We start from the raw sequence: 22941 nt of genomic DNA, 5'->3' as shown, positions 1-22941 counted from the left end.
TTCCTGGGACACAGAATCACCTCAGAAGGCACCGTCCCGCTGGCCACGAAGGTGGAAGCAGTCGCCTCGTTCCCTCTTCCTCAGACCGTCAGGGCCCTCCAGGAATTTCTGGGAATGGTCAATTTTTTATCATCGGTTCGTCCCCAAGGCGGCATTGTTGATGCAACCTTGGTACGAGGTCCTCCGAGGTAAATCGGGCAAAGACCCGATCGATTGGACACCCCAGATGGACCAGGCTTTCCTCGACACTAAGAACGCTTTGGCTGCTGCGACCATGTTGGCACATCCCCTTCCGGGCGCAACCATTGCCCTTGCCACTGACGCATCCGATTATGCCATCGGGGCTGTACAGGAGCAGTGGGTCGATGGCACATGGCAACCACTGGCTTTCTTCAGCCGCCAATTGCGGAGGAACGAACGCAAGTATAGTATTTTTGATAGGGAGTTGTTGGCATGGTTTCTGGCCATCCGCCATTTTCGCTTCCTACTGGAAGGACGCCCATTCACGGCTTTTGTAGACCACAGGGCATGCACTTTTGCGATGGCCAAGACAGCGGAACCACGGTCGGCACGGCAACAATGTCATCTTAAGTACATATCTGAATTTACAACTGACATACATGTCTCGGGCAAAGACAACCTGGTGGCGGATTGTCTCTCCCGCGCCCAGCTCCACGCAGTACACCTGGGAGTCGACTATGTTGGTTTGGCAAAAGAACAGAAGGCAGACCCTGAAGTGCAGGCATACCGGACCGCACCTTCCAGCTTACAAGTGGCTGATGTCAGTTTCCAGGCCGCAGGGACCACACTTCTGTGTGACATCTCGATGGGCGTCCCAGTCGAATGGCGCAGGAGCATTTTTGACACTATCCACGGGTTGTCACACCCTTGCATGAGCGCGTCACAACGACTCATGGCAAAGAAATTAGTCTGGAAGGGCATGCATCTCGATGTCCGTGACTGGACCAATACCTGCGTGAGTTGCCAGAAGTCCAAGATACAACGCCATGTTATGGCCCCAGTCGCCACTTTTCCGGTTCCGGAGCGTCGATTCGACCATGTGCACGTGGACCTGGTTGGTCCTCTCCCTTCCTCTCACGGGTACACTCACCTCCTCACCGTGGTAGACCGCACCACCACCACGTGGCCAAAGGCAATTCCTTTGGTTGCCACCACAGCGGCAGACGTCTCCAGAGCCTTCATCTCGTCGTGGGTAGCTCGGTTCGGGGTACCGGCTGACATCTCTGTAGTGTATGTACCTTTAAGAGCCCCTGTGTACTGTAATACTGGTAGTGACCACTCGGGTATATAAGCCTGTATAGCATCTTGTATCTTTTAGTTCACCTCCAGACTTTGTTCAGTAAACACCTGTTAAACCAACTCCTGCATTCCGTGTCTCCATTAACACACGGATACAACAGTGGCGACGAATTGGAAACGGACTTACCTGCAATTCGGCAGCACCTCAAGGAGATTGATTCCTCGGACGAAGGTCGAAGAAAAGAAAAAAAACTGTGGTTTCACCAGCTGGCCGGGCTGGTGGCAGGTACTGCACTAATCCTTCCTGGTCGGCGGGCTGGGGCTCGATCGGCTGGCTCTGCAGCGGGGCCGAGCAGCGAGTCGGAAGGCGGAGGCAAACAGAGACGGAGGGTGGAGCACTCTGGAGACGGCCGGCGCTGCAAAGCAGGTCGGCGTTCCGACCAAGCAGAGGGAGGGAAAGTCCCAGAGAGTCCGGCGGGAACGAGTCTCCAACTATTAAAAATATCTGTAAATAAAAACCGCGGAGAACAGCGTTGTCAGCAGCGGTGGGAGGCTCCATTTTTTTTCTCGGCAGGGAAGAAAGGAAAGCGCGGGAGGCGCCATTTTTGATTTTCAGGATGCCCAAGATTGGCAATATTACTGCTTTCGATAGTGATAGAGGATTGGACCACATGTGGAAAGAGTGGAGGTATATTGCACAGCGAATGAAGTAGAGGATGATAAAAAGGCATCGGTACTTCTAAATCTAATGGGCGCAAGGACATACGCGCTATTACGAAACTTAATCACTCCAGCCAAACTGATGGACAAGAATTTTAAGGAGATTGTTGATACCCAACACCGCTGCTGATAGCGGAACGATTCAAATTCTTCAGGAGGAATCAGCACAAGAATGAAAGTAACGCTGATTACCTCACCGAATTACGAAAGCTGTCAAAGCACTGCCAATTCGGGGCAGGACTGGCAGATTCTGTACGAGACAAATTCGTCTGTGGTCTCCTAAGTGAAGGAACACAGAAAAGGCTACTTTGAGAAAGATTTGACACTGGACAAGGCTTTCAGTGTGGCTGTATCATACGAAGCAGCAGCAAGAGGAGCTGCAGAGATACAGCAAAAGCCACAGGACTTCGGCACCCATGAAATGACACGGGGTTGAGAGATGTTATCGCTGCGGCAGATCCACCCATGACCAGAGGGACTGCTGGTTCAAGGACAAAGCATGCAGGCAATGCGGAAAGATGGGACACATTACACGTGTATGCCGATCTGGAAACAAAAAATCCACCGACAGGAAAAAAAAAAAGTACAGAAAAAGGTACAAATGATGACGGACAGTAGCTCCGAAGACCAGAAAAGCGATAGCGACTCCGGAAACAAGAGACTAAGCTGTCTCAAATTACATAAAGTAATTGCCAAAGAAGATTACCAGACCATTTGGGTTACCCTCACGATAGCGGGGTCCCCAGTTAAAATGGAGCTAGATACAAGATCAGCTCTGACCGTCATAAGTCGACGGGATTACGAGCGGCTATTTCTGCATATACCTTTGAAAGACACATCCATTATCTTGAAGACATATATGGGGCAGAAAGTATACCCTAGAGGGAAAATAAGGGTGCCTGTTGTATACAACGGCAAGGAAATACAGAAGTTGTATTTATACGTTCTGCAAGATGGTGGTCCACCGCTGTTGGGACGTGAATGGATCAGGAAGATACGTTTAGACTGGCACTCCGACGGTGACGAGTAAGAAAAAAAATGACGACGTCATACCTGAACGATTAAAAGACATCTTGGCCAATGCCAAAGTAGTGTTTCAACAGGAACTAGGAACCTTGAAAGGAGTCACCGCCTCAATAAAAGTGGAAGATGCGGCAATTCCCAAGTTTTTTAAGGCAAGGCCGGTGCCATATGCAATTCGTCCAGCAGTCGAGGCAGAGCTGGAGAATTTGGAAAAGGCAGGCGTGTTATCCAAGGTAGATTGGAGCGAGTGGGCAACACCCATCGTCACGGTCATGAAGAAAACGTTGAATAATGATAAATCTGAAGAACAGAGAAAAATTCGCATCTGTGGGGACTTCAAGGGGACTGTAAACCCGGTCCTTCACATGGTACAGTATCCTCTTCCGAGGACGGAAGATATTTTCACCTCACTATCCGGAGGGAAACGTTTCACCAAAATTGACTTGGCACAGGCATATCTACAGATGGAGGTTGAGGAGGCCTCTAAAAAGTATCTCACGATAAACACACACAAAGGCCTGTACCAGTACAATCGACTGGTTTTCAGAGTAGCATCAGCTCCAGCTATCTGGCAAAGAGCTATGGAGCAAGTCCTGCAAGGGATTCCAGGGACTCAATGCTACCTAGACGACATCCTTGTAACAGGAGAAAACGACAATGAGCACCTTGCCAATTTGGAGCAGGTGCTCACTAGGCTGAGAGAACGGAGCCTACGAGCAAATCGCCCCAAGTGCGAATTTTTCCAGAAACAAAATATCATATTGTGGCCATATAGTTAACGAAGAAGGGTTGCATAAGTCACCTGAAAAAATTGAAGCAGTCATAAAAGCCCCAGCACCTGAAAATGTCTCACAATTAAGGTCGTTCCTGGGATTGATAAATTACTATCATAAATTTTTACCGAACTTGTCAACTGTTCTGCACCCTCTTAACGCACTGCTACAAACGGGAGTAATTTGGAAATGGAGCGAAGACTGTAAACGTGCCTTCCATAAATGCAAAGGCTTGATCACGTCCAAGGAAGTGTTGGCTCATTACAACCAATCACTGCCAATCAGACTGGCGTGCGATGCATCCCCTTACGGCATAGGAGCGGTATTATCGCATAGATTCCCTGATGGCTCGGAGCGGCCGATAGCTTTTGCATCACGCTCATTGAACTCAGCTGAGCGTAACCATGCCCAGATCGACAGGGAAGCACTCAGCCTGGTGTGGGGAGTGAAGAAATTCAACCATTACCTACACGGACAAAAATTTACCTTGTTGACTGACCATCAACCCCTCGTCTCCATATTCAACCCTAAAAAGGGCGTTCCCATTATGACAGCGCAAAGGCTAGAGGTGGTCCCTTTTCCTAGGGGCACACCAATATGACATAGAATACAAAAGGATCAAAACAGCATGGGAATGCTGACGGTTTATCGCGCCTACCATTGCCAACGGTAGAAGAGGCACCTACAGTGGACCCAGTGGAGATGTTCCACTCAACCATAGTGGAATGTCTACCAGTAACAAATTCTACCATTGAAAAGGAAACGAGAAATGACCAGACTCTCTCACGAGTCTACGATTTAACGGTGAAGGGATGGCCAGCACATGGCGAACCACTGTTGCCAGCATTCTCGCAAAGAAGAGAACAGCTGACAGTGTGCCGAGGAACCTTGATGTGTGGATCCAGAGTGGTGATTCCACCCAAACTCCAGGATAAAGTGCTAAAGGAGCTTCACGAGGGGCATCTGGGTGGAGTGAAAATGAAGAACCTAGCCACAGCGTTTGTGTGGTGGCCAGGTATCGATGGAGACATCGAAGAAATGACCAAGAGCTGTCTAGGATGCCAGAAGGTCCAAAACGCCCCACCACAAGCCCCTCTACATCCATGGGAGTGGCCCTCATCTCCATGGCAAAGGGTACACATCGACTTTGCTGGTCCATTTATGGACTCAATGTTCTTAATCGCGGTTGATGCACACTCCAAGTGGCCGGAGGTAATAAAGATGTCCTCCACCACCACGGAAAAAACCATCACAGTATTAAGGACCATATTTGCCAGGAATGGGCTGCCTGAACAGATCTGTTCTGATAATGGACCGCAATTTGTGCCAAGAAATCAGGGAGTTCTTAAAAAACAATGGGGTTAAGCACTACACGTCCGCCCCATACCATCCCGCCACCAATGGATTAGCTGAAAGGTTTGTCCAGACCTTCAAGAAGGCCATAAAGGCCATGGGTAATGAAGACATAAATCTACAACATAAGGTAGATGCATTCCTGTACGCAAACAAGAAGTTAACACATGTGGTTACAAACCAAACTCCCGCCATGATGTTTTTCAATAGAAGACTAAGATGCCGGCTGGATTTGATCAAGCCAAACATCAGAAGGGACGTAGAGAACCAGCAATTTCAAGGCATGAATGAAAGGCCAACTAGAACCTTCCAGATAGGTCAACAAGTTTTGGCCCGGGACTACCGTACCGAGAAATGGCAGCCTGGAACTATTTGCACACGACTAGGACCGCTGATGTATACCGTGGACATTGGAGAAAGCATAATAAGGCGCCATGCTGACCAGATCATAGAGTCATCCGAAAAGGGACAACCTACACCACAACTCTATACGCCTAATGAAGAAGCAGAGATACCCATAGTATCTACCTCCGATCCGGTGAGACTGGAACCAGATGAACCCGACACTGGCGTTCAAGCCGAAATCGACCTTGCCAAAAGAACCTACTACACCACCGAAAACTACTACACCACCGAGGCGTTATCCGGACCAAGTCAGGAAGCCTCCAGAGAGACGGAGTTAATTGATTAACTGCAGCAAATGTGTAGATTATTGTTCTTGTAAACATGTTAATTAATGATTACTTAAAATGTTATGTACCAATTATCTAAAAGGGGAGGAATTGTAGTGTATGTACCATTAAGAGCCCCTGTGTACTGTAATACCGGTAGTGACCACTCGGGTATATAAGCCTGTATAGTGTCTTGTATCTTTTAGTTCACCTCCAGACTTTGTTCAGTAAACACCTGTTAAACCAACTCCTGCATTCCGTGTCTCCATTAACACACGGATACAACAATCTCCGACCGGGGGACTCAATTTACCTCCGAGCTTTGGAGCGCCGTAGCTCAAGGTTTAGGCACCAAGCTTCATCGTACCACCGCCTACCATCCACAGGCAAACGGTCTGTGTGAAAGATTCCATAGGTCCCTTAAAGCCACACTGCGTGCTAGTCTCTGTGGGCCTAGTTGGGTGGACAGGCTCCCTTGGGTGCTGCTAGGTCTTTGCACGGCGCCCAAGGACGACCTGCATTCTTCTTCAGCAGAGCTGGTTTACGGCCAACCACTCAGAGTGCCTGGCGATTTTCTTCCTCCTCACACGGAACCCTGGTCCCAACTCAGCAGCTTGTCAGGCACCAGGAAGCGGCTAGGAATTTCATCCCAGTGCCTACGTCGCATCATGACCTGCAGCGCTCCCATGTCCCGGTGGATCTTAAGAGCGCAGAATATGTGTTCATTCGGGAGGATGCTCGCAAAAACCCGCGTTACACAGGTCCGTTCCGCGTCATCTCATCAGGTGGCAAGTCCTTCACAGTTGACGTCAAGCCTGACCACATCTCCATCGACCGGTTGAAACCGGCGCATCTGGATCTGAGCGAACCAGTTGCCACCGCTCAGCCGCCTCGTCGTGGTCGTCCACCGTCGACTGCCGGTCCAGTACAGCCATCCGCCGAGTCGCCAGTGCCCGCCTCACCGGGTCGACCACAGCCGGCCTCCTCTTCTCCGCCTGCGGTGTCATCCCAACCACAGCCAACAGCCAGTTCATCTTCTAGCGCTCCGTTCCAGCTGCCGGGGTATTGCAGCCGGTCGGACAGACTCGTCAGACCCCCTTCTCGCCTTACCTTCGCTCAAAAGCAATTCTGGGGGGGGGGGGGGGGGGGGGCGGATCCACCAGAGGATTACGGACAATTTTGTATATAATTCTTTTTACAGCAATGTAGTACAGCTGGGGGCTGCACCTTTAATGTATCTGTTAACTGTACTAGGGCTTCTTTCCTGTACTCCGCGTGATGACGTCATAACGTCAGAGCTCGGAACCTGCTAGCAGTTTCCAGAGAGCCTTTCAAGCAGACCAGACCTATTTGCATTGTATCCTACAGTTTCCTGTACAGCTTAGTTTGTTCATTAAATTTTGTTGGTTTCGATTTTGAGAGTTGCTCTCAATTCTTCGGCTCAGAACCCCAGTTCCTACAGTTACTTATTTTCAAGTAATCATCAACAGAAACCTGGATAACTTCAGGCCCATGAGTCTCATCAGTAACTTACATCAAATAGAATCAAATTAGGAACAAAGTGGAAGAGTACTTAAAAAAAAAAAAAGTTGGATCTGCCTTTTACTTAAAAACTGAAAAATGGAGCTATAACACAAGGGCAGGGCCATGAACAAAAGATTTTTTTAATGTCTTGGAATGACAATAAATTGAGTATTTTAAACAACTTTAATTTTTTGAAAAAAAATTCAAGTTTTTTATGGGGCTAAAAATAAACTTTTTTTTTTAAGTATTAATAAATGATAAATCATTGAAAAAAAATTTTTTTTTTCCCCCCACTTACTTTCAACTCTTATCCTGGTAAAAGCAGGCCTTACGCCAGGCACAAGAATGGTAAGGGTTTTCTGCGGGCGGAGGGTCTCCAAAAAGCCTATAGAAGACTTTTGAATTTCGCTTTTATGTTTGCTGCCAATCTATTCTCATACTCTCTTTGCCCCTTAACTTTCTTTTTCACTTCCCCTCTGAACTTTCTGTATTCAGCCTGGTTCTCACTTGTATTCTCAACCTGACATCTGTCATACATGCTCTTTTTCTGCTTCATCTTACTGTATCTCATTCGTCAGCCCAGGAGCTCTGGCTTTTGTTGCCCTACCTTTCCCCCTTGTGGGAATGTACCTCGACTGTACCTGAACTATCTCCTCTTTAAAAGGCAGCCCATTGTTCATTACAGTTTTACCTGCCAATTGTGGATTCCAATTTACCCGGGCAAGATCAGCTCTCAACCCACTGAAATTTGCCTTCCTCCAATTAAGTATTTTTTACTCTAGATTGCACCGTCCTTTTCTATAGCTAATCTAAACCTTAGGATACTATGATCACTGTTCCCTAAACATTCCCCTACTGACACTTGCTCCACTTGACCCACCTCATTCCCAGAATCCAATCCAGCAATGCCTCCTTCCTAGTTGGGCTAGAAATGTACTGAAGAAAGTTCTCCTGAACACTTCAGAAATTCTTCCCCCCTCTCTGCCCTTTACACTATTACGATCACAGTCCATATTAGGATAATTGAAGTCCCCCATTATCACTACTCTGTAATTTCCCTGCAAATTTGCTCCTCTATCTTTCCCACTAGTTGGTGGCCTATAGAATACACCTAGTAGCATAATGGCACCTCTATTATTTCTTAACTCTAACCAAATAGATTCTGTCCTGGACCCCTCCAGGACATCCTCTCTCTCCAGCACTAACATTCTCCTTAACCAATACTGCCACCCCACCTCTTTTGTTTCCTTCCCTATCTTTCCTGAACACCTTATATCCAGGAATATTTAAAACCCAATCCTACCCTTTATTTGAGCCATGTCGCCATTATCAGCACATCATAATCCCATGTGGCTATTTGCACCTGCAGCTCACCAACCTTATTTACCACACTTAGTGCATTTACACACATGCACTATAAACCTGTCTTAGACCTTCTTGTATTCTCAGTCTGACCCCACCTAATACCTTACTATTTCTTACTCTAGTGCTATCTGTCTCTCCCCATCCTTTTTGTTTCTCCTTTCTAATGCTACATCCTGGTGCCCATCCCCCTGCTAAATTAGTTTAAACCCTCCCCAACAGCTCTAGCAAACCCCTCCCGCAAGGACATTGGTTCTGGCTCTGTTGAGGTGCAACCCATCTAGCCTGTACAGGCCCACCTCCCCTAGAACCGGTCCCAATGTCCCAGGAATTTGAAGTCTTCCCATCTGCACCATCTCTCCAGCCACGCATTCATCTGCTCTATCCTTCCATTTCTATACTCACTAGCATGTGGCACAGGGAGTAGTCCAGAGATTACTACCTTTGAGGTCCTGCTTTTTAATCTCTTCCCCAACTCCCTAAAATCTGCCTGCAGGACCTCATTCCTTTTTCTACTTACGCCCTTGGTACCAATATGGACCACGACCTCTGGCTGTTCACCCTCCCCCCCCTCAATGTTCTGCAGCCGCTCAGCGACATCCTTGACCCTGGCACCACGCCTGCGGCCACAGGAACACCTGTCCCTTTCCCCTAACTATCAAATCCCCTCCGGCTATTGCCATTCCCTCTCTGCCTGCACACTTTTATGCTGCAGGGGGAAAGGGTTCCACATGAAATTCAGCTACACAAGTTAATGAAATGGGAATACCAAGTAAAACTTGGAGGTGGAAGAGGAACTAGCTATGAGAAAAGATGCAGTGGGTACCAATCAGGGAAATGAGATCAGACTGGAGTGTGAAATACCCCAGTGTTAAGTGCTGGGCCCCTATAGTTTCTGATCTATATAAAATGGCCTAGATTCAAATGCTCAATGGCAGTTAGTCAAATTTGCAAATGATTCTAAACCTTGGGGTGGGAGCAGAAACAGTAGAATCAGATGAAGCTAAGGAATTACAGAAGCAATGAGACAATATTCGCAAGTAGACCGAACTATGGTAAGTGAAATTCAATGCAGACAAGTGCAAGGTCTTGCATATACTGGAAGAAAAGGGTCAATAAAAACTTTAGAGGAGACACTAAATGAGATCTGGGAGTGAAGAGTACACAGACCATGCCCAGGCATTGTACAGCAGTTATTAGAAAGAAAAGAAAGATTTGCATTTCGATAGCGCCTTTCACGACCACCGGACATCTCAAAGCACTTTACAGCCAATGAAGTACTATTTGAAGTGGAGTCACTGTTGTAATGTGGGAAACGCAGCAGCCAATTTGCACACAGCAAGGTCCCAGAAACAGCAATGTGATAATGACCAGATAATCTGTTTTTGTTATGTTGGTTGAGGGCTAAGTATTGGCCAGGGCACCGGGGATAACTCCCCTGCTCTTCTTCGAAATAGTGCCCTGGGATCTTTTACGTCCACCCGAGAGCAGACGTGGCCTCGGTTTAACGTCTCATCCGAACAACGGCACCTCCGATAGTGCAGCACTCCCAAAAAGCAAAGCAAAAAGAATACCGAGCTATATTGCCAATTAGTGGAGTTAAATCGGAGGCCACCATGGTCAAGCTGTAGAGTGTTCAGGTCAGGATATACCTTGAATACTGAATTCAATTCTGGTCACCAAGTGCACAAGGGAAATATTCAAACTCAGTCCTGGGTCAGCCGGAATTTCTTCCATCTAAATATTGGGAAAATTGAGGCAATCATCTTTTGCTCTTGCCACAATCACCATGTCTTGTTACAAACTGAAAAAGATTTACAACTTCAACATCCTACTTAACTGCAGCTGAGCTTTCCATTCCACAGAATGCCTATTTCCACCTCCATAACATCACCCACCTCAGACCATCCACCACTGAAACCTTCCTCCTGGCCTTAGTCACCTGCAGACGTGACTACTCAAAAGCTCCCCTGGCCAGCCTCCCAGCTTCGAAATTTAGGCTCATCCAAAACTAATCACATCCTATCCTGCTTCGGGCAGGGAGAAAATAACCATCTAAAATCTTGGGAGTAGCACAAACAGGTGCTGTGAAACTCTCAGAACAAAAATGGTCCTATCCCAGAACAAAATGGTCCTATCCCAGAACAAAATGGTCCTATCCCAGAACAAAATGGTCCTATCCATCCAGTCAATGATTGACGGTGCTGCAGCAGTGAGCTTGAAAAACAGAGCTATAACACACAAGGGCAGAAGGAATAGGCAAAGCAATTAAAAAAAGATTATCTGAAAGCTATCTGCACATACGAGGCAGGAATATTTGCTATTCTGGTGTCCTAATCTGGAAACAGATTTAATTCTGCAGTTGATTACCATGGGAACATAATGAAACATTCTTTTCTGAAAATATATTGCAACAAATTAATTTCCTCTCCTACAGTAGTTCCCCTTCCACCCCACCCCCAAACTCAGTATTTCCTGCAGAAGCTACCTGTGGAGGGATGTAAAAAGTATGATCTGGCTCCCCAAAAATTCATCCAGGACTCCCATTACCAGAATACAAATAGGGTAAGAAGATTGTACAATGTTCCAAGTTTACATTCAGAACTTCCTTTTTTTAAAAAAAAAACGACATTTCACACTACCCTACAGCTGACACCTGCTGATAAACAGAATAACTTAGCGTGAACAGTTTAACAGGACAGCTGATACTTGAAAAACTAGCCTTCATTCTGTACATCTCACTTGCCCATCAAATCAGATTCCACCCCCGCAAAGTTATTTATGGAACTCAAGTGCCCCTCAGGCATATTGTTACATATTATAAAGTTTACTCAGCCTTGCCCGGCTATATCCTCCTCCTCCCCACCCCCATTATTAGTCAAGTGGATAGGCTAAATCCACAACCAGGTCTCCTCGGATTCTCTTCCGTAGCTGGCTCCTACATAGTGCACAAAAACCAAGGTCAAGGCAACACACCACCACAAAGGACGGGTAATCGTGTGGCTTCCTACCACAGCTTCTTCTCAGTACTGCTGCCAAAGTCTCAAGCTCAGCAGCATGGAGAGGTTATGGGGGGGGGGGGGGGGGGGGGGGGTGGAAAGAGAGAGTTAGACTTTCAATCCTCACTGAGACACATTAGTATTCCAAGGAGCAAACTGAAGGCCCCTATTAAAAAATAATATTCTACCTAACCAGTCACCAAGTCATCTGATGAGTGACCCTATTGTACCAGGTCCTTTCTAGAAAGCCTAAAAGACACTGAAAAAAGGAGTTCTGGCAGCGATGGAGCAACATTGCCATCTTTTTTTTTTTTTTTTTTAAAAGCAGGAGCATCCATACATCACAATAATGGCTATCCTAACCCTAAATGCCAAATTAAGTCATACAACTTTAAATTGAACCTGGTTTCTCCATTTTCAGAAAAATGACTTGTACCCAACAATCCTACAAATTATCACTCATAAGCCTTACAGCAATTATAATACTAGATCTGCCATGGGATTGCTCACTGCTAGCTTCAAATTTAGCAGAGTGCTCATTGCTTACTGTGGTCTCATTCATCACTGGTCTATCCCATTTGTAAAATTACTATATACTGATACCAAGATATACACCACTTCACAAAACCTACTTAAAAATACAAGTAACTTTCTACTTCACTTCCCCAATACCTCAGACAGTTATTTACATTGGATGACTTTTTGCCCCATTTCCTAGAGAGGATTTTCACACCTTCCCTAAAACTGTTCTATCCCCACACCATTATTTCCAGGATTATAAAAGTTACATTTTTCTCTTCACAGCCCAGTGGATAGGATAGCATTGCAGCAGGAAGCCTTCCCACCGCCCCCTGCCACATTGACTCAGCTAGTCTGTGCCTGGCTGACTGCGTGCACCAGTGTCTTCAGCTCAGCATTAGAGCTTCTCATTAACATTCTCCTTCTGCCTAGTACAAACATCAATACCCTGTAACAAAAAAATTCATTCCAACACCACCAGTGCTTAGAAATTTTATTTAACTAAAGAGAAATGTTGAATTTTCCACACAAATAAAAAACTTTCACACATTAGACAAGCTTATTTCTTCACACTAAATTAACTTCCTTCAACTCCAAATTTCTTCACAACACACCAAGCCACAAATCTATCATAAACAATATAAAATATAGTCTTCAATACAAGGTGGCAATTTACTCCATGTTCACGAGATCATAATGCATCAGTACAGGTTTTTTTTTTTATAAACAGGCATCCAGTCTCGTGTGTATTGTAACCCATTTATTTGAGGTTTGCCACCAACAGCAAGCACCTAATGTAAATACGATGCTGCGACTGAAGGGGCAAACATTAATGCAACAAAAACTTGCAGATATACAACACCTTGAACATAGTAAAACGCCCCAAGACGCTTCACAGGAGCAATTAAAATCTGACTGAGCCACACAGGAGTTACAAGGACAGGTGGTTTTCAAGCCCACCTCTCGACAGTAGTGCCTCGGAAGTAAACACTCAGTAGCACACCAGAGCCGAATGTTGGCCTGCCGAGTAGCTGAAATGTTCCTGCCTGCCTTTATACAAGCAACATACTCATTTCAATACAGCTGGCCCACATGGATTTTTCCCAGCCATTGGGAAGTTAGAAGCACAAAAGTAAAACGCATGCACCATTGTTTTATGGTCGTTATGGTTGCTGCAAGATCTTACTACAATGTAAACAGAGCAATTTCAACACTAGGGCTGGGAGCAGCCAATAGAGAATCACGTCAGCAATAGTCTTGAATAAAAAGGTGATCCATTAGACTTGAATGAACTTTTTTTGGTAATGTTGGTAACACTGGTGAAGTGCCACACTTTATAGTTCGTTTACAGGCACACACCCCTACGCATCTAACTTCAAAAAGATGTGAATTCAAAAAAAGTCAGACTTTTATATATTGTAATTAATTTCTATTTTATTCAGCCAACAAGAGGGTGATTTAAAATTTGATGGCAGAAGTAGGTGATCAGGTCACTGTATGCAAAAGTATGTAAGAATGCACGCAGGACCAATTACTTCTTCAGCTGTCCTTAAAAAAAGCCTCCTTTCCTGAAGACAGTAACTCAAGCTGGGTAAAGTTCAATGGGTGGTGTCAGACCTCCAGTACCTCTCTAGTAGCCGTTCAGAACACAATGCCAACAAGCTATTCATAAAGGGGCCATCATGAATGAGCCCAGCCCCATTCTCACCAGTACTCGTCTCACATGCACGAGGCGCACAGGTAGAAATCAGGATCTGGAATCCAAGTTTCCCCTCCTCACAATGCCACAGCAATTATAGCATCCATGGCCAAAATTAACTAACTCAGCACAGATTGAAGCTCAGATCCACAACCTTACTAGTCTATTTTGTCACATCAGGTGAGGCATTAGCTTAATATTTCCCCCAAAAAATTGAATCACTAAATAATGACACTCAAAGTACATTCAGAAAAGCAATTTAAGACTTGCTTGGAATTTAGTTATTGATGTAAAATTAATCAGAAGTGTTTAGTTCAGATATATTGCTCCAGCATGTACTTCTACAATAGCCTTCTCCCTCCCTCCATTAATGTTGTGTGTGTTGTTTGGACATACTGCCCCTTCCATTTATTGATCAGCCAAATGCTTGCACTATCGCTAAGCATATTTAATATACTGGAGCCAATACGCAACAGGGGGAAAAAACAGAAGTATTGTGCAATGCACCATGTGTAATTCTCTACCACCACCACACCAATTACTACCAATACTGCATCATGGGGTTATATAGCTCAAAATGCTCTCCCCAGATATAACCCAATGAGAAGTTCTACAGTTAGTACTGCAGGGTGCTTTCCACAGCTCAAGTAGACATATGAAAGCATCATACACCCACCATTACACTACTGAGCTCTGAGTTGCAACACTGTGGCAGCAGAGAATTTCTTTCATCAGTTGTCTAACCAAAATAGAGCTTTTTTGCAACTCTAGCCCAGACTTTATTCATTCTATTCCAACCACAAAATCCTTCCCAGTCACTCCCTCTTGGAATACTTGAATAACGCCCCCTCAAAAAAAAACTGAAGAGCACAAACATGCTCCCAGCTGACTGCAGCAGATTCAAACAATGGATTCACTGTTTCTTCAACCACTTGTTTGTACTCAGTCTTTAGAAAGAACAAATGCCTCCACGTCCTGCTTTGGAAAAGGATACTCCTTTAAGCTGATCAATTAATTAACCAAAAGGTTGCAAGTTTAGTGTGAAGTACCTTCCAGCAGAGATGGAATTGAAGAAAAGAACACCTCAAAGAAGTTCTACAGAATAAACCCAGAAACAAGCAAATTTACCAGGCAAACAAAATATATATATATTTTTTTTAATTCTTCCAAGCAAATGTTCTATAACAAAGCAGCAGTAACTATTAGAAAAAGTACCCTTCAAAGACAATCAGAAAACCTCAGTTAAGATACTGCTCATCATACTTTTAATTTGAAAAACTTCAATAAGTCTAAAGAAATCATTGAAGAACAATCTTGGAGAATAAATCCAATACCCATTTATAGTGACAGAATGAGGGCAGATTCATTCACAAATCTGACCTCTCTTACCACCATTAATGACCTGAACTCGTGCCAAATTAGCACCATCATAAAATGAGCCCACCAGAGGTAGAGTTTTGTGCCAGTGTTGAATGGGCACTCTGCCCATATAAACTGGCATTAATCCTTGCAGCCCAAATTGAATGCATTTCTCATACTACGATCTCTTTCCTTGTCCACACAATACTACCACCGTAAAAGATAAATTTAAGGATGACTATTGTGGAAAATCCTACTCATTTAGCCTCTTGAATGAAGCACGAGTTTTCTACCAATAGAAAAGGGCCGACTGCTTTGGCAATGAGCCCCCAAATTAATACAAACTAGAATGTTGGCAGAGGGCCACTAAACCTTCAAAGAAAATAAAAGGTTTCACCAGCAGTAGTTCTGAACAACAAATCTGAATCAAAGATAATGCAAAATCACCTCTTGGAGGTGGCTCCGCTTTACAATGATTCAGGCCCACATCAGCAGTGAAGGTATGTAGCACCTCAGAGCAGGCATGACAAGTCTCCATGCAGTACCTGCACCAAGTGTCGTGGAACAGGATATCGGACAACTATTTAGTCAGATTAGAGAAAACTTTAATCAACATCTGGCCAAGTTATATCTTAACTTTGAAAGCTTGATACTGACACCAAGTCCCCAAAGTGTTCCATTCATCAGTACAAAGAACCCTTCCCTTTACAATAAGTATCAAGACAGCATAAAGGCATTTCTTTAAAAATACATTGCAGTATGCATTTACATGGCGTTTCCCACCAACGTACCTTAAGCAACTCAAGTTCCATACGGAGGCGATTGTTGTCAGACAGCAGGTCCCGGTTTCTATTTTCAGTATGCTCAAGCTGAGTCTCCAGTTCTGCTTCGAGTTCTCGACTTCCTTCCTGGAACTCAATTAGCTCTTCCCGAGTGTCCTGTGCACTAATGAATAAGGTTGAAAAAATTAGAACAATACTATGGATTTTAGTAACATTTTTCTTAAGATGTTCCACGTGAGAGTTCAAAACTAGGGGCCATAAATACAAGATAGTCACGAATAAATCTAATCGGGAATTCAGGAGAAACCTCTTTACCCAGAGCGATTAGAATGTAGAACTTACCACATGGAGTAGTTGAGACAAATTGCATAGATGCCTTTAAAGGGAAGCTAGATAGATACATGAATAGAATGATATGCAGATAGGGTTAGATAAAGTATGGTGGGTGGCAGCTTGTGTGGAGCATGAACACCAGCACAAACTAGTTAGGCCAAATGGCCTGTTTCTGTGCTGTAAATGCTATGTAAAAAAAATCCCTCAGTTGCGGTCGGCATTTGTACAGTAAGTTAAGTGCCAGTTAGTCATGAGACACAAATGGTGAAGAACATTACTTTTGTGTCAATCTGTGGTCCAGGACATATACAGACCTCAAATACTATTTATTTGGTCATCAGTTTATCATAAAATCACAGAAATTTACAGTACAGAAGGAGGCCATTCGGCCCATCATGTCTATGCCGGCATAACTATAGCTTTACATAACCAAAACTTTCCATTTGCAAATATTCACAAAAACACTACTGAACTGAGCCACATCGTGCACTAACGAAGTTCCCACAGTATATCCTTGCTCTGTACTTACCGTTGTTGGTATTTTAGAGCAAGCTCTTTCCAATAAGCAATTTCCTCTTCGACCGAATTGAAAGCCATTCTTTCCAAGTCATCCATTGCGACAATTCCAAATTTGATGTCTACATTCAAAAGAGAATGGAGTACAATTGTAGATTATTCGAACTCAGCGAAAGTATTTTCCTGCAAAACAACTCCAAACATGCAACATTCCAATATATTTTCTCGTTCTCTCCTCAGTCTAGAAAGGATCCATTCCTTCCCAATCATGTGATGTACAGCGATTATAATACTGGCATCAAACACGAATGGCTCCAACATGTGTTGTAGTACGTTTCTTTGACACTTGAAGGTCTAAGACTGAGCACAACTGCAGTACTCTATTAGTAATTTGATCACTTGCAAGTTCTACCCAAGACCCATTTCTCCTTTACATTCATAACAAAAAGGTGTTTCAAAGGCACAATGCATGCAAGGGTTCAGGTGATCTTAAGCTACAAGAGCATAGCTGAAGCAATGTATAAAGTAATCTTTACACTTGTGCAGTGGAATGCTTTTCTTGAGGAAAAAAAGGACACCAGTTTATTTTGAAGTAGAAAATCTCTAGTTTTATTAGTGTATGACAAAACCCACGTTCGCCGTTAATAGCTTTTCAAAGTAGAGAAATGCTTGCCTTGTCGTCAAGTAAAATTAATCTTTTACAAGTTTTTTTTTTGCCTTCCTGTTCCAACTCTTATCTGTGTATGGTTCTAAAGATACCACATCCAAGTGTGAAATCATAAGAAACTGGACAACAAGTGTCATCTAGCTATTCAACCTAAAGGGCATCAGAATCAAGCTCAATCTACCACCATCCAAACTTTCTTGCAAATCACAAGCAAAAGCTCTAGCCCAGGGGCCCTGAAACCAATTTAGCTCCCCAACTGAGATCAAGTCAGCACAGACCAGGAATCAAATCTGCCACCTTTCAGCCTTTAGGCTCAGTGCTCACCTATACTATTCTAACTGTGTAAATCTTCAGATTCCACAAATATAAAGCTTTGAAGCGAGACTCTTGGAAGAGTGTGGTTAAAAGGCCTGAATAAATGAGCAAGTCTTTAAAAGAACACTTAAATTAAAATCTGTTGTCGAAAGCTCCCAGAATTGAGGAAGTTGACTGACCGATGACTAAACTGCTGAGTCAGCAACTAATAAAACTCGAGGCCTGTGCAACACGAGGCTGGAATGTGATCATACAGAGAGGGGAAAAAAACTATTTTAAAACAATGTTGCAATGGAGAATCTGTAACAACTTTTTTTCAAAAAACAGTTAAGAGATGCTGATGGGGTGATCTTCATACAAGTCCCAACTTTTGAAAAATTGAGGATGTCAAAACAAGCAGCATTTATATAGCACCTTTACTGTAGAAAACAGCCACAGGTCCTGGGGGGATGGGGAGAAGAGGAAAAATATGGGAAGTGAAAGAAAATATGGATAAAGGGAACAACACATGAGGTGTGGTGCAATAGTTAGGAGGTGACTGAAAGCTTGGTCAAAAATACAGCTTAGACAGCTGAACATTCTTGCAAGGGGGAGGGGGAAGAAAATGTATAAAAGGGCAATGGATGCACAAGAGGAAACAAAAGGCTGGAGCAGGACCAAAGGGTGAGGGAGCAGATACAAGGCTGGAGAAGGGAACCAATATAGATCAGCAAGAATAGTAGTGATGGGCAAGCAGTACAAAATATGAGCAGCTGACTTTTGAACAAATTGGGAATTTATGAAGCTAGGAAGCCAGCAAGGGGGATATTGGAGGAAACGAGATGCAACAACAGCGTGGATAAGGATTTCAGTGGTGGTGCGTGATGTTATGGAGGCAAAAAGAAGCAACCTTGATTAAGGGAATGGACAACAGAATGTCATGGTTTGGTTCAGCATGAAGTGGGTGGGGAGGGTGATGCAGTTAATGGCAAAGGAGCAGAGTTGATGGGAAGTCTGAGGTTTTTGACCTGCTCCAACATTTAGCTGAAAGAATGTTGGCTCATCCATCACTTGCTGTTGAGTTGGTTAAGAGATAAAGCCAGGCATCATCAGCATATTCATGAATGGTGATTATGTCCTTGGATGGTGTCACCAAGGGACTATGTGTAGATGAGGAAGAGGAGCTGGCCAAGGGTAGATCCTTGTGGTACACCAGAGGAGATTGTGATACAGGATGAGAAATCATTGCTGGAGATGCATTGGCTGCGTTTAAGACAGTAAAAAGATTGGAACCATGGAAAAGTAGTGCCACCGGGCTGGACAAGAGAAAGGCAATGAACAAGAATGGCATTAGCAACCGCAGTGAATGTTACGGAGCGATCAGCATTGACTTTACTCAATGCACCAGTCATAAAGGACTTAATTAAGGTGGGGACAGTAACATTGAACAGCAGAGGTGGGAGACATTCAGCAGTTTGATGGGAATGAGGGTGGTGAAGAAGCAGTTGAACATATCAACAGCTGTAGAGGTGTCACAATGGATGGAGAGCTGTAGGAGAGGCAGTTGAGAGCAAGTGAATTTGAGGGAGTTGGGGAAAATAATTTGCGCCAGGTGTGGACAGAGAGATTAGGGGAAGGCAGATTAATATGTACAGTAAGGGAGACCAGGAAATGGTCAGACTCAGAGAGGGCACGAGAGATGGTGAGTTCAAGGATGTGGCTGTGTCTAATGATCTAATGTGAAAGATGAGATTAAATTAGAAGGGTAGAGAAGACAGAGTTAGTAAGGAATTAAGCGTAGGATTAAATCACCATCCAATGCAGAGGCTAAGGGAAACGATCTCAGTGAAACCAACATGGTGCTTGGGAGGGTGGTACACAAATGAGGAATTTAAAATGAGCTTAAGAATGCCAACAAAATACATAGAAAACTACACACCTTTAATTGAGCTAGCACAACCTCAGATCACCCACCCACACCATTCCATACTGAAACCTGGAGAGAGGGATTCAAAGGATCCTGAATTAACTCCCATCTAATCCAACTGGAGGGGGAGGGGGAAGAGAATCCACTCACCAGTCAAGGATAAGTTGTTTTCCAGCCTTGACAAGCCAAAAAGAACTCGTCAGCTTGCAGGCATCAGTAGGTTTATCCTTATAGCTAATATTTTATTATCCTCTGGGCTGCTGCATCTCTCTCCCTATCCATCCCACTGAAACTTCTAAAAAGTTGTCGTTTTCCTTTTTCAGAATCAGCTTGGTCCAAGTAAAACTGTAATTTTATTATTTGAAACTGAAGTCCTCCAGTAATTTCTCCCCATCACTGGATTGAGAGGCTATGTACTTTGTCAAGTCTGATTTGTGGATAATTAAGTGCTTTCACTTATTACACAAACAAGCTATTTAATTCCAAAGAAGTTTGCACTTCAAGCAACAACCCTCCAAATGAGTCATCTGAAGCCACATTTTTCACAATAATTCAAAATTTGCAGATGACAAAACTTGGAAGTATAGGAGAGTGGTAGACTTCAGGAAGACAAACAGGCTGGTGAAATGGGCAGACACATGGCAGATGAAATTTAACACAGAAAAGTGTGAAGTGATACATTTTGGCAGAAAGAATGGGGAGAGAACATATAAACTAAATGGTACAATCCTAAAGTGGGTGCACAAACAGAGAGACCTGGGTGCACGTGTGCACAAATTGTTGAAGGTGGCAGGGCAGGTTGCAAAAGCAGTTAAAAAGGCTTACAGGATCCTGGGCTTCATGAATAGAGCTATAGAGTACAAAAGTGTGGAAATGAAGAACAACCTGTATAAAACACTGGTTCGGCTCCAACTGGAGTACTGTGTCCAATTCTGAGCACCACACTTTAGGAAAGATGTGAAGGCCTTAGGTGCAGAAAAGATTTACAAGAATGATTCCAGGAATGAGGAACTTCAGTTACGTTGATAGACTGGAAAAGCTGGGGTTGTTCTCCTTGGAGCAGAAAAGATTGAGGGGAGATTTAATAGAGGTGTTCTAAATCATGAAAGGTCTGGACAGAGTAGATAGAGAGAAACTGTTGCCATTGGCAGAAGGGTCAAAAATCAGAGGACACAGATTTAAGGTGACTGGCAAAAGAACCAAATGCAACATAAGAAAATATTATTTTTTTTTTGTATTTTTTTTTGAGTGGTTAAGATCTGGAATGCACTGCCTAGAAGGGTGGTAGAAGCAGACTCAATCTTATCTTTCAAAAGGGAGTTGGATAAGTATCTGAAAGAAAAGGGCTTGCAGGGCTATGGGGAAAGGGACTAGCTGAGCGTCGGCACAGGCTCGACAGGCCAAATGGCCTTCTATGCTGTAACCATTTTATAATTCTATGAATGGTTCCAGGGATGAGGGACTCAGTTACGTGGATAGACTGGAGAATCGTGGATTATTCTCAGAGCAGAGAAAGATGAAAGGAGATTTGATAGGTGTTCAAAACCCTGAGGGATCTAGACAGAGAAAAACTGTTCCCATTGGCAGAAGAGTTGAGAACCAGAGGACACAGATTTAAGGTGACTGGCAGAGGAACCAAAGGCGACATGAGGAAAAACATTTTTACGCAAGTTGTTATGATCTGGAATGCACTGCCTGAAAGGGTGGAGGTGGTAGACTGAAGGAATTGGATAATTACTTGAAGGAAAAAAAATGCAGGGCTGTAGGGAAAGGGGACTAGCAGAAGTGCTCTTGCAGAGAGCTGGCATGGGCTCAACGGGCCGAACGGCAGCCTTCTGTGCTGTAACTATGCTATGATTCTATATGTGGCCTTTCAAAGCTTTATATTTTAAGAAATCCAAGTGGCTCACAATATTGATAATTCCATTTCAACGGGCACCACACCAACCACTGATACTTGCTTCAAACATACTTGCTGAAGCGATTTAAAGATTGCTCAAACGAGCTGCTTTCAAAGCCACAGGATTCTGACTATTACACATTGAACAAGACTGTCGGTTCAAAGTCAGGCGACATACTTATGGTCTTGCGATGCTTATCCACTTCCCGGAAGGGAGTTAAAAACTGGGACGTAAACACCAGAACTCTTGTTAGTCATCCTCTCACCATTTCTATATATAAAAATGATAAAACTTTTCTACAACAAAAAAGCCTAGGAATTAAAGTATGAACGCTTCAATGTAGAAGTTGGACGAACTCAATATTAAAAGTGAGACGTGGCAAATTCTGGGACTTGCTGTCAGGGAGCTCAGCCCATCAACAGGGAAAAATCGAGATTCACTTGGCCGGAAACCGCCCCTGCAAAAAGATTTACAGTTGATCCAGCGGGAGCCGGGCCCGACCCGGCCCGTCACTCGGCGCACCGCCGACCAGCCTCGTACCTCACACACACACACACCGAGCGATACAGCGGGGGAGCAGGGCGAGACCCGGTAACCGCTAGGCGGAAGACACAGTCTCACCGCCGCTTCAAACCCGCCAACCGCCACAGGAAGTCCGCGCGGCCGCTGCCTCGATCAGGGGCGCGGCACGGCCCGAGGGCCCCTGGCGGGCACTACACCGGGGTGTGAGAGGGAGACCGGCAGCCTTTCCTTACCTCCCATGTCGGGGAGGTCTCCTTCGCCGCCGTCTGTGGATGGGTGGGGGTGTATCAGTCGCGGTATTTTTCTCTCTCTCTCGCCCGCTGTCTGGCCTCTGCCTGCTTCCCAGCTCTTTAAATCCAAACCATCACAACCTCGCTGCTCTGCGCCGCGATTGGCCGGCGGCTCCGAGCGGCGCACGCAATACGCCGAGAAGCAGCCAATCGCAGGGTGCCCTGACGTCACGCATTGTCTGGGTTCGCACGGTCTGAGAGTCGGCGGCGCCTCCCCGCAGTCAGCTGCCTTTGTGAATGTTAGCCAGCCTGTGAGTGCTCTTGACCTATTCCCTTTATTTCAATCAGCTGAGTCTCCCTACCCGCCTAGCACAACTTCTGGGGAAGAATCCCACCGCTCTTTCAGGTTTCTATCATTGGTTCTTTCCAAAATCTCACCAGTCACAGTGTGTCACATCTGCAAGCATTTCAATGCAGTTTAGTCAATGGCACTCACTCATAGGGTCT

General features: G+C 44.7%; 1 protein-coding gene across 3 annotated transcripts in view; it reads right to left on the bottom strand.

Moving 5' to 3' along the window:
- The window catches only part of nde1 (nudE neurodevelopment protein 1), a 60075-nt gene extending 37388 nt beyond the window's left edge, over window positions 1-22687 (bottom strand). The window contains exons 1-3 of one of the 3 annotated variants that reach the window (XM_086000799.1): window positions 22438-22687; window positions 16907-17015; window positions 16054-16207 (exon numbers count right to left, since the gene is read on the bottom strand). In XM_086000799.1, the coding sequence (XP_085856925.1) occupies window positions 16054-16207; window positions 16907-17015; window positions 22438-22444 (270 nt within the window). In that variant the 5' untranslated portion in view covers window positions 22445-22687. Of the gene's footprint in view, window positions 1-16053; window positions 16208-16906; window positions 17016-21859; window positions 21931-22437 lie in introns of those variants that run through there. The other 2 variants (XM_086000798.1, XM_086000800.1) reach the window with 2 other exon arrangements.
- Window positions 22688-22941: the final 254 nt, after the last annotated feature.

Source organism: Somniosus microcephalus, chromosome 11 (assembly GCF_052327205.1).
Source record: "Somniosus microcephalus isolate GS21.2 chromosome 11, FLI_Smic_1.0, whole genome shotgun sequence".
Lineage (NCBI taxonomy): Eukaryota > Metazoa > Chordata > Chondrichthyes > Squaliformes > Somniosidae > Somniosus > Somniosus microcephalus.
The sequence above is the reverse complement of the archived record's forward strand: the minus strand, read 5'-3'. Positions and strand labels throughout refer to the sequence as shown.